Source organism: Alligator mississippiensis, chromosome 3 (genome assembly GCF_030867095.1).
Source record: "Alligator mississippiensis isolate rAllMis1 chromosome 3, rAllMis1, whole genome shotgun sequence".
NCBI lineage: Eukaryota > Metazoa > Chordata > Crocodylia > Alligatoridae > Alligator > Alligator mississippiensis.
This window is the reverse complement of record NC_081826.1, coordinates 96084988-96098061: the sequence shown is the minus strand read 5'-3', so window position 1 is coordinate 96098061 and position 13074 is coordinate 96084988. Positions and strand designations below refer to the sequence as shown.

The 13074-nt window shown below is 39.7% G+C and overlaps 1 protein-coding gene across 6 annotated transcripts in view; it reads left to right on the top strand.

The window, feature by feature from the left end:
• PIEZO2 (piezo type mechanosensitive ion channel component 2) overlaps nucleotides 1-13074 on the top strand; it is a 537727-nt gene that overhangs the window by 480945 nt on the left and 43708 nt on the right. For all 6 annotated transcript variants that reach the window (XM_019490413.2, XM_019490411.2, XM_059724250.1 and 3 more), the window contains 3 exons: nucleotides 818-883; nucleotides 4285-4451; nucleotides 6685-6860. In XM_019490413.2, the coding sequence (XP_019345958.2) occupies nucleotides 818-883; nucleotides 4285-4451; nucleotides 6685-6860 (409 nt within the window). The remainder of the gene's footprint in view (nucleotides 1-817; nucleotides 884-4284; nucleotides 4452-6684; nucleotides 6861-13074) is intronic.

Here is a 13074-nt window from a genome sequence, read left to right as displayed (position 1 = left end):
CCAGTGAATTTAGCAGACAGCAAAGAATGACCATTCACATTTAACATTCTTTTATTTGCACCACAAAACTGTGCATGTCCCTGTAAAGTTTCATTCATAAGCTTTTTCCTAATCTTGAAGGGTTTCTGAATTTAATACCAACAGAGAAAAATACTTAATAGAAGCTTTATTTGCCAGTTCTAAAGGCTGAAACAGTTTTGCTAGAAGTCCCTCTATCCTGTTAAAAAGAGGGAACATTTTAACTCTCTGTCACGGAGACTACAATTGCTGTGTTAATGTATTAGCTAAGATGCTGGTCAGATGCTTTTCCAATGGCCTAGGTATGGCTGCGATTTCTTTTATCTGTGTTAAAATTAATGTTCCATTTAGGACACATGGTGGATTCAAAACTACCCTTATGCTTTGTTTCAGCCTGTCAAGTGCCTCATTATGCTGTTGTATCCTCAATCAGCATGGAAATATTTGATCTTAATGAGTGAGGCAGAAGTAGGTTAAAAAATTGGACAGACAGGTTAAAATTTCCAGAGGACTACCAAGTAAACTTCAAAGGTTATATCCTTAGTCAGTATAAGGCCAAATAACTCTGCTGAAATAAGTGGAGATGCACTGATTTATACCATCTGGGGATTGTTTCTCAGTCATAATTAATCATAGGAAATGTTATTGTAAACAATAAACTAAGTGTTCTATTAAGACAGGATGAATTCAAGCACTTCTGTTTAAATAGCCATGAAATCCCTCTTCATTTTCAGTACAATTTACATTTAAACCTATATAGAACGGCTTTTAACAATTGCTTTGAATGTTAATTTGGCAGCTGTTATTGATGTTGATTATGAAGACAGAGAAGAGGAACCTGTCAAAAAGAAATCAGATGGACCAGGTATGCTGGCAGAAAGGAGGTTGCTCTGATATTTTGCTATGGTAAATGGCATAATCCCATGGTCAATGTGCACGTGACTTAGTGTCAGCATATAAGCAAGAGGATTTGCTACAAAAAAATGAGTATTACCAGAACTGGAAGGAAATAGTTGTGAAAAGCTATAGGTAACAGCTTGAATCAATTTCAAAGTGCCAAGCACCTACTTGAAGTCGATAGGACAGCAACGAGCGAGAAGAGCATATTCTCATTACCTCACTGCATGTGACCCTTTAAGCAAGAATAGCAGTCTTCCATGGAAATAAATATGTTTCCCTTTTTGAAAATGTTTTGATGTAATCGATCCCCAAAAGATTGTTTTTAAAACAATGGCAGAGAACAACAAAGCTACCAGAACAACCACAGCTTCATTAATATTGTATACTGAATGACTTCCACCCCTAAGAGAAAAATGACCTTCTAGATTAGGCTAGAACTCGCTGGCAAGGCGTTGTGGTGAGACCATCAGATACCATTAGTTGCCAAACAGTATAAGTAGACTGCGGCTTTCAAGTAAGCAGACAATGCTACTCCATTAATTCAACAGCACAGATCATCTGCCATTGTGTGGGGGTGTTTAAAACCAAACCTCTTTGTGAACTGTTCATTTATATACTCTATATCTGTGCACATGTATATAAGATTTTCTTGTAAACTGTACATATGAGTACATCTGAAACATTGAGAAAGTGTGGTGCTAAGAGGGAAAAAGAATAGCTTTTTCCTTTAACTCACAGTGCCAAGATTTTGTTTAACCCAAAGACCAATACCTTAAAGTATATATGAATAATACTTTAGTAAGTGAACTATGAAATCCTTCAAAAATCCAGTAATACAGAAAAGACTGAGGAAAATGCAAAAACAATTGATATAATGATGTTAGCAAAAAAAAAAAAAATGGAAGTAAATGCAATCATAGTTAAAGACAGTGGGAACAGCACCTTGGATTAGAAACACCTCAGATAATTTTTTTTGTCATTTTAAAAACTATTTGGCATGATATTGTCATTGGTGCTGCTGCTCTTGTTTTAATATTAGTGTTTTGTTTTGTTTGTAAATTTCTGTTTATTAATTTGGTAGTGCCCAACTTTTACTTGCCTTTTAAAACAAGGCACACCCCAAAGCATTGAGTGACATCTGCTGGTGAAACTGAGTAAATATAAACACTTTAGCTGAATGTTACAGGCTCTACAACAGTGGTTTTCAACCTGTGGTTCATGGACCCCTGGGGAGTCCACAGATTATGTATAAGGGGCCCATGAAAGATGACTACAATCAATCAAAAGTATATGAATACCCATGCTTACAGTTCAAAGGAGTCCACACCTCCATTTGCAATTTCCAAAGGGGTCCACACCTCCATTCAACATTTTTTAGGGGTCCACAAATGAAAAAAGGTTGAAAGCCACTGCTTTAAAGTGTTCTGTGACCTGTAGGTCAGTTATTCCAATCTTGGGTCCCTATCTATGGTGCTTAGTGATTGGGAAACCTAACAGAGGGGTGGATACTGCTTCGAACAGACGACCATGTCTCTGTGATAATAGAGGGAAATTAGGTCTAAATTTTATTTTTAATTTGAATTCACTCAGACAACAGCTAATGTGAAAAAAATACTACTAGTAATGCTAATACTATTATTCAAATTTCCATCAGTAGGCTAATAAAAAATCAAACTAAAATTACTGTTGTGTATTTAGAGACAGTGGTTTTTACACACTTTTTGTCCTACTCCTTACAAAATGTACTGTTTTTTTTATTTTAGAAAATACACACACACACATCCACAATGTTTAATTAATTGAGCTCTTTATGCAGCTGCACACATGCACAGTGTAGCTGCATAAAGATCACAACTTGTTAAACACTTTGAGAGGAGGAGCAAACATACAACACAGTTCAATGGATGTTAGAAACATATGTGAGTGAAACATTTATAAGAGGCTATTGAAATGGTGAACATAGATAAAGAGTTGAAGTAATGTTGCCCAGATACTTGAGTACCTAGGCAGGTTAAAGAGACACACTCATCCTTAGGAAACTCCCAGCGTAAAAGTAGAACTGGCTAGGATAAACTCCATTGCACAGAGGAACATATATGTGAGCAGGAGTGGATCGAAGGGGGTGGAGTAGTATAGTCACACCCCCACTTCCACAATGTAGGTCAGGTGTCCACTGCTCCAGTTTCTCTCAGACCCAATGTCTGGGCCCCCAGTGGAGTCTGAGGCATAGCTGGTGCTCCAGGCTGGCAGGGGATACCCAGAGGACCAAGCCAGGAACATAGCAGGGGGCACACCCACTGCCACCACTGTCCCCAGCTAGCTAGAAGCAGGGGAAGCCTTGGGCTTGTCTTGTGCCCCGCTTCAGCCAGGGGCTGCAGGGAGTGGCTGCATGGGGTGACATGCCTGTCAACAGTGGTGATGGGTGAGTCTCTGCTCCCTCCCCTTCCACCACATTTCTCCTGCTGACCCAGGGTCTCCAGCTTTGAGGAGCAGCTGTGCAAGGTGCTGGGATGGGCAAGGCTGGGGACAGAGGCACTGGGCAGTTCCCCATTTCAGCACTTGCTCCTAGCCAGTGGGTGACACCTGGGGGGACTCAACCAAAGCACATGGGGAACCAACCACTGATGCCACTGTCCCTGGCCAAGCCCAGCATGCCACACTGTCACTCATAGAGGCCCCTAGCTGGAGCAAAGCAAGAGCAGCCCTGGTGCTTTCCCAACCCCTGGGTAAGCTGTGCACACCAGCAGTGGGTCCCCCCTTCCTGGGCCAGGTGGTAAACCCAAGGCAAACCCTGCTGGAATAGGAGAGGGGGGAATGGGATGGGGGAAGGTGCTGGTGCTGGAAGGGAGGAGTTGCCAAGAATTGGGGAGGGAGGGGGTATAACCTACTTTGGGGACCCCTGTTTTGGGGCCGCATGCAATCTGCCTGCTGAGGAGAGAGAGATTTTAGCCACCCCTGTGGCACTGGTTGCATCTCCTGCGGCCCCATTTTCAAATTCCTAGATCCGCCCATGTATGTGTGGGATGGTCTTGGGGCTTTGCTTTGCACTCTCTTACTTGCATAAATAGTCACTGAGGACTCTTACTTGAGTAATGAATGGTTGCAAGATCAAGATCATAGAGAGAAAGAGGTATGCCAGACTATGAACAAAGACAAAATAGCATGTAGGAAATGCCCAAATAAGCCAGATGGTCTCCAACCATTTCTAAATACTCCTGTTACTGACATAGAAAGGTCTTGCAGGTTGGATTACTGTTATTATTAATATTGAATAAAGTTTAAGTTAAACAAGTGTCATATAAGGAATATAGTATTAGTGAAAAAAGTCTATGTTCATTAACTCTGTATCACCTTACCCCCTTCCAGATAATATCATCAAAAGAATATTTAATATTTTGAAGTTTACCTGGGTCCTTTTTCTGGCAACATTAGACAGTTTTACAGCTTGGCTGAACTCTATTTCAAGAGAGCATATTGATATCTCTACAGTACTGAGAATTGAACGATGTATGTTGACCAGGGAAATTAAAAAGGTAATGTACTGACTCCTTTTCTTCACTCATACCATTCATATTCCAGTGATAAATGAGAAAATTATCTTTTCACATCTGCTGGAGTTGGTGTAATAGAAATGGAAACTTATCAATCTTGTTCATATGGATTTACAGAATTGTATTCACTCTGTAATTCACTCTTTTTTCTGATAAGTCATTAGAACCATTACTCTAGGCATCTGAGTTGAAAAAAAAATGTTTGGGAAGATTAACAAGACAGCACAGAGCTCTAGGATTTAGCTCTGAAACCCCCACCAGACAGTGTGAGTTTAGTAGACATTGAAGAATCAAGTCAGGAGAGAATAAAACATGGTTCTTTTCTAAGAACCCCAGAGTTAAGTTCAGTCTGAATCTACTCCAACTTTTGGAAATGCAGCTCATGTTGGTGCTGTTAAAAGCATGTATTAACATTGCATCAGACCATCTCATTTATACTACCATATTAGTAATATAATATCCATTATCAAAGCATAATGTAAGATACTGACTTTATTAGGGTCAAATTGACAAAAGACCGATATGTAAAGATGCAGATAGAAACCCAGGGACTCGCAGAAGCAAAGTAGGTTAGGTACCTAAGTCCCACAGGCCTCAATAGAAGTTAATCACCAAGCCTGCTTAGGCATTTTCATAAATCTTACTAGGCATCTAAATACCTTTGTAAATCTGGCATGTAGATCTATAGTTTAGGGGTTGAGGTTTTTTCCTACCTTTGAAGGAAATTTATTAACCCCCTGCACCCTTCCAAATTTGGAGAAAATTGGAAACAATGGGGTTAACTCATTAGTCATCTCGACAATATCAGTGTACCAAACCACAGGGTCTGCTTGGGTACCTGAAACAAATACATGAGCAGGCTGCATACAAGGCATGCTTCCAAAGATAGTTGGTCCCAAACAAAAAAGACACTTGTACTCCTCTGTAGATGGAAAGTACAGAGCTCCTAAGAGACATGGGTGTATCTTGGTGCATTCTTGCTGTGTCTGTGAAAAATTATAGCACTCCCAGAATCCCAGCACAACTTCCATGCAGTTGGGAGAGCAAGTGACTGGGGTGGTAATAGTTAGGCAACAACATAAACTCAAGCAATTTGGGGGTTAAGAGAGTGTCTCTGTGAGGTGATGCTGTTTTGCCTCAGTGATCCCCAACCTAGATGACAGTTTTGTTTTAGGACTGTAAGCCACAGGGAATTTCCCTGGGCTAGGTAGCTCCTATCTTTCCTCTCTGTATTAATTGAAGAATAACCTGATATTGTGTCCTAGCTCTTACAGTCATAGAAGCAGTTCCAGTTTGGCTTTCACATCTGTTCTAGTTTATTTGGGTCCACAAAAGAGTAATAATGCTGATTGTGTGGCATTATTTAATTTAACAGCAGGCTGTATTGTCACAAATGCTTGATTATAACATTAGTGTATAAGCAACAGATTGGGGCGAAGGGTGGCATTGGCTTTACTCAAAACTTTCTTAAATTCCTTGAGTTTTGATGAAAATGTTATGGTAATCAGTATCCAAATTTCACATTTTGAATTTTTTTAAACCCCATCTAGTTTGGTGGAAGAGAGTTGAAACAAGTAATAATGCTATTTAAGAGAATACAGAATATTTTAGGCATCTTTTTACATAATGTATTGTTAACACTTTCCAGTACAGCAGTAAATCTCTGCCTAGAAGTCTGAAAAATTGACTGTGCTACTCCATGTTTCTTCTGAAGCCAGTACAACTATTGGTGCAATAAGCTGTATCCTGTTCTGTCTTAGGACCCTTCCATAACATTTTCAGCAACATTGCAGATCTTTATTTTACTGACAATAATATCATGGCCAGAAAGAACTCTCCTTGACTCCCATGCTCAGGGTTTGTTGACAGTTAACAAAAGCATTCCCTTGTGAAAAAAAAATATTCCTTGAGAGACAATAAATATTGATGCCCACAATGGGTTTTTTTCACAGTTTTCTGACTGTGACTATACATTATCAACAAATTTATATCTCAGTTATGCATGAATGGAAATCATAAGTACCCTCAATATAGTTTTATTGCACTGGACATGAGATCAGATTTTGACTCTCATTTGAAGAAAAGTTGGAGAAAACTTGCCTTTTTGCCAGTTTGTTGTTTGCAGGATCCCTTAAGGGCTCATTTCCAAATAAGTAAAGAAACTAGGACCTCACCAAAGCCAAAACCTTATCTATATCTTTTCCCACCTACCTAGGGGAATGTTCCAACTCGTGAGAGTATCCACATGTATTACCAGAACCATATGATGAACCTTTCTAAAGAATCAGGACTGGACACAATTGATGAAGATGCTGGTCAAGCTTCTGGTCTAGAGGCATCTGAGAGGATGGATAGTTTAGATTCAGCAGCTTCACGTGACAGTATTTCCAGGTATTTATTAAAAAAGTACTCTGGTATTTTTGCAAATGAGAAAAATCATGCAGTAGAATTAATTTTAGTAAATTGCTTTGTAATGCTGGACTTGACTCTTTGATTTATCAGTGACAGTACAGTAGATAAAAAGTAAATTTTCTCTTGCTTTTGACCGTAATCATCTTTCCTGCAGAGCAGTGAGGGGCTTTAAGCTTTCTGCAGAGCAGGAAGGGGCATCTGACTTAACTTTTTTTCCTCTAAACCATTACTTTTTATTTCCTTTTGAATACTAAATGACAAGTTTCCGCAAGGTTTTTGGTCTTATAGAAATTAATAGCAATTTATATCTCCATGGGTAGATACTTGGATATTTTGCTAAATGAAAATAAACTTTGAGTCAAGGAATTTCATCATTTTTTACACAGATCTTGTTCATGGAACATGAAATTCTTATCTCTTGCATGTAACCTGCATAAACAGCTTTGCATCAGGACACTGTAGTGGTTTGAGCAAATGGAATCTTTCTCCACAAATGTGGAGAAAGGGCCAAAGGGCACTTTCCCCCATTCCCATGCTTATAGTCCAGTAATCTGTGCAGTTTTTGTATCCACCATTTGTGCCCCTAACATTTGTGTAAGAAACACACCTTCCCCCTTCACACTTCTCTGGAAAAGTGCTGTAGAATTTAGTACCAAACTTTCTGTATGCCCTTAGCTGTTTCTCTCACACACACGCATACAGGCTCCCACTTACTCACTTCCTCCTGGTCCAGAAACATCCTGTTTTTACTGAGCCCAGTACATTCTTTACCTCTGAGTGGCCATGGAAGCTGTCCTATAGTGTCAAAAGGGAGAGGGAAGCTTTGAATTACAGCTATTTCATAATCAGATTGTTGCCTTCTGCTGTTTTCTAGTCTTCTCTGAAGTATGGCAGTATCAACTCACACTTGATACTCCCTGCAGACTCCATTGCTTGTGTATACAGTAAACTATGCTCAGCTTTTACTAATGACATATGGTTAGAGGTTAACAAGCTAAAAATAATAGGGGCTTGTTTTTCTTTCCAAGGTTATTCAAAAGCAAACATGACTGAGAGTCTCTGTTTATCTCAGATATAAAAGTCTGAGTGTGGTACATGAGTCAAATATCCCCAAAATGCTGCTACATTATACCACTGACTGTAAAACAATCCCTATACACAGTCAGTGGCGTACTGCTATCAAACCTTCAACATTTCCTGTTCCAGCACACATTTCCCAGTATCTAACTACCAACCCACATGAAATGTTCACCTTTTGTCCAAAAGTTAACCAGGCACTGACTACAGAGGAAAAAATAATAAAGTCAAATTCTATGCTCAGGTTTATGCAGCACCTGTTGACTTCAACTGCGGTCATGTTTGCATACCTGAAGGGTAGAATGCAGCTTACAGGATTTACTTAGCTGCTCTTTTAAAAAGAAAAGTTATGTAGGTACAAAGCCATTCCCATTAAAATAAAATTCAGTCTTATTGTTCAGTAAGAGGAGAAATCGGACTTAATTATAGAGCAGAATGTAGTAGCAATATATTAGTGTTAGCTAACATGGTTTCAAAACTTAAAGCTTGTTCTTATTGCATAGGGAGTGTAATTTTACTTTATAAAAGGACACAGGTTCCAAATATAAGTATATATTTTTTTTAATTATTATCTATTTATTTATTTATTTATTTTTAAATAATGTAACTGTTGTGAACCGAATACCTAAATGAATTTTTTTTGGTAAAATTGTATCTTCTATTCTGGTTCAATAATTTCTTTTTTGAAATTGCCATGATCTGCAGTTATCTCCTGAAATGTCTCAAAATAAGATAACACAAGGATACATTAGCAAAGGAGCAACAAAATGCATTCACAATTGAGTTTTCTAAGTGCAAATTTTTCCCTGAATGAATACTTAAGTACTTTTATATCAGTAATATCTGTAGATGGTACACATCTGTTGCAATAATAATGACCTTTGATTAAAGGAAGCAATAACCAGTCACTTAGGGTACAGACCGATGTCACAGCCACATTGATCTCAAATTATACCAGTGTATGCTACTACAATGCACATGCACATATCCATGTGCTTCTGTGGCAGTACAAGCATAGCAAAATGGTTACATGTTTCCTTCAGGGATGAAATTAGTGATTTATCTAAATTGTATTGCTTTGGGAACCTGCAGTTATAATAGTTATAGTGTAGCAGCTGATGTATGCTCCTTAATTATCAGCTCCCCTTCCCCTTTTAAAAGCTTAACAGATACATTTATTCATAGCTTTAGACTACCCTGCACTAGAGCTAAATGATAGCTCTTCTTTCTGTTTATAAGGGTACCTCTACCGCTTCCTGGGATTGTGAAGAGCTCTTGTGTGCTGTTTTAAGGCAATGAAGTTCTGTAACTCACAGTGGAGCAATTCTTTGAATAACCCAAATGACAAAAGAGCCCTGATATTCAACGAAATGGCTGATGGACAAGTCCTTATAAATATATTAAACAAACACACTTACCTTGAGAATAAATTTCTTTTACAAACAAGCAAGGTAATAATTGAATCTCAATCATCCAGGCTGCAATTGGATCTGGACAGGTTACAGGGGTAGACAGATGAGAATAAGATGGGATTCAATACTGACAAGTGCAGGGTATTGCACCTAGAGAAAAAAAAACCAGCAGCATACCTACAGGCTGGGGAACTCCCCTCTTGTCAGCACAGAGGCAGAAAAGGATCTTGGAGTCATTATTGATTCCAAGATGAACATGCGCCACCAATGTGAGGACATAGTCAGGAAGGCTAACCGCACCTTGTCATGCATCCACAGATGCATCTCAAGCGGGTCCAAGGAGGTGATCCTCCCCCTCTATGCGACATTGGTCAGGCTGCAGTTGGAGTACTGCGTCCAGTTCTGGGTGCTGCACTTCAGGAGGGATGTGGACAACATGGAGAGGGTCCAGAGGAAGGCCACTCACATGATCGGGTGCAGCAGGGCAGGCCCTACGAGGGTAGGCTACGAGACCTGAATCTGTTCAGCCTCCACAAGAGAAGGCTGAGAGGGGATCTGGTGGCCATCTATAAACTGGCAGCAGGCAGGGAGACCAGCAGGCAATGGGAGAGGCCCTGTTCCCCTGAGCACTCCCAGGAGTAGCAAGAAATAACAGCCATAAGTTGATGGAGAGTAGGTTCAGGCTAGATATCAGGAGGCACTACTTCACAGTCAGGGTGGCTAGGATCTGCAACCAACTTCCAATGGAAGTGGTGCTTGCTCCTACCCTGGGGTCTTCAAAAGGAGGCTAGATAGGCACCTTGCCGGGGTTGTCCGACCCCAGTGTTCTTTCGTGCCCCTGGCAGGGAGTCGGACTTGATGATTTGGTGAGGTCCCTTCTGACCCTACCTTCTATGAAACTATCCCTCAGTTCAAAACTCCGAGTCTGCAGTAGAAAAAGGGCAGTCACCTCTCACAAAGAGGGATGAAACCATCACTGCAGTTGTCTTCTCCTCCTTTTTGTGCCTCTACAGAAACCCCTTCAGTGGGTATCAGGATATCAGCCTAAGGTGGCTGTGTATGAGATGGAAAAGATCAGGGCTGGATGTTATCATCTTCTACACAGCACCTCGGGCATTCCTCAGTTATTAGGTCAGCATTTACTATAGCTAAGTAAAAAGACTGGTAGGTCTCTCTTGTGTGCTCTAAGCTCATTTCCTAAAGGAAGTTTCCGTGGTTTTTTCAGGACTAGGAACACCACAAGGAGCCACCATTATTACTTAAACATCTTTGCATATCCATATACTTTGCATATGGAAAGTATGTAGTTTTAAAGCTGAACTTTCATAGTCATCTGTAGGAAGATTGTTCCCACCATAAAAGAACAATTCTTTGGAAATTCTAAGACTCTTCCAGAGTATTCTATGCTGCTTTTCTTATATTGGAAAAAAAGGTTTTTAATTACTTTCTGTCCCTTTTTTCCCCCCACTCTGATTAAAACTATAATGCAGTAGTCCTAGTCCAGTGTGTAATGTATCCATTTCATATAAAGATAACTTCTTGGAGAAGTTAGAATATTCAGATGTTTAGAATATTAGCATGGGCTTGTGCAGTGCTGTAATTGGTGAAACAAGTTTCATGCTATATCACTTCAAAGCTTCGTATAGTATTTCACCAAATTATGCATATATTCCTTTGCTAATTTTTTCCTTCACCAAATACAGGACTACTCCTACATGAAAGGGACAGTGGGCACGTCTACATGTGGCCTTTAATGCACAGTAATGTATTTTACTGCACACTAAAGCATCATTTAAAAAGCATGCACTTTCGCTACTGCGCAGTAGGGCAGCTTAATTTGCATTTATTTAGTACATCACATTAGAGGGCACTTTTACAAATGCTCCAAGGGACAGGGGGAAGGGGCATCACTTTAATAAAAGCTGCTGTCAAAACCACTCTAAAGCGGTGCCATGTCTCCTGTCTCAGCATCCCCACGCTTGAAAATAGTGGCTGGGGTGCTAGAACTAAAGTTTGTTCAATAAGCTTTAGTTCAGGCTCCCCCACCACCATTTTTAAGTGTGAGGATACTGATACACAAGATGCAGGAGGCTGCTGGAGCATGGAAATTGCCACACTCCAGCAGACTCAGTTAATCAATTCTGTTCCGATGCGCTGGAATTCCAGCATGTTAGAGCAGCCTCGGCGCTCATGTATAGGCACCCAGAGGTACTAAATTTAATGTGCATTAGGAAAAGCGCATTAATGAATGTTGAGACATGCCCAGTGTCCTCTATGTTTAAGTTGTTCTGATCTTTAGCTAGTCCTGGTCACATACTTTACATACTATGTAGTTAATAGATCCTATTTTATGGACTTTAGTAAGTCTGTATGTGGTTGATCTTGTTTAGCGCATAAATACTTCTAACTGAACTGAAAGTCCTTGGATCCTACTGTATTTACTTAGGCATGTGGCCAGGGGTGATTTGCTTGTCTATTTCCTGAACAAGGAAACTCAGCAGGTATACTTTAAAGTATCATGCACCAAAACGTCTGGCTGTTTGTTATAAAAGTCCTGTAATTAAAATTATTGTTTTCATTATTTTTAATCTGTTTTACATATTTGGCATTCCTCCAGGCAGAAATGTTATTTGCTAGCATTGAGACTACTAAATACAAACTTAACAAGACATATGCAGTGAAACTTGGTACAGAAGAAACAAAAAGACATTTTTTGCCCCGTTATACAACCGGTTCTTTAATGTACCCAACAAAAGAGATTTGAAGCCAGCATCACAATTAGCTTATTGTTATTGTCTCCAGTTAACTGATGAACTGCTTAGAAGAACCAAATAGCTCAGGAGTTTGGTAAAAGGACTAGACAAGTATACACACTACAAAGGAATAGACAGCAAAACCCTAGCCTCATCAAATGCAACCTCCTTTAAAGTTGAGATTTTACCTCTTGTGTCCTAGATTATATACTCCTCACCATCCCAGATTCTCCAGATTGTGCAGTATATTCCTGAGCCTACAGGCATAATCCTGTGCAGCTCTTAAAATCTGGAAGGATACTAATTAGCTGCTAAATATATTTTTCTTCTGATGACTTCTCTGCTCTTGCTTTAAACACATATTTAACCGACTTATTACAGCACCTAACTGTAGACCAAATTTCACACTACTGTAATCAGTAGATGTTTTGCCATTGATTTTAGGAGTTGGATCAGGTCTTTCTGGTGGAAAGAGCATTTGAGGAAAAATTAAATACATTATTTTCTTCATTAAAAAGAGTCCAAGTAGTATATTTAACCTTGATATTAAAAGGGAATAAGAATCTAACATGCTTTGTCACTTTTGGAAATCCCACTAGCATGTTCCTCTATTGCAATGCCAAAGAATCCATTGAAAGAATTGTGGTGGAGAGCAATTCCAATAGATCTATGCAGGCAGTGGTCTTAATCCTGCACCCACTGAAACAAATGGGAAAATTCCTTCCGACTATAAGGTTGTATCGCAGACACCGACCTCCCTCTACTTGGTGGAACAGCCTAGATACCAGTAAAAAATAATTCTTTGCTTTCCCAGGATTCCACAGCACATGACTAGTCCTCTCCCTCTGCATCTATATGTGTGCCTATGTCCACAGGGTAGTGAGAAATATCTGCAGTCAGAACCCAAAGAGGTGGGGGACCTTCAGCTATTCCAATGAGGTTTGGAGTTAA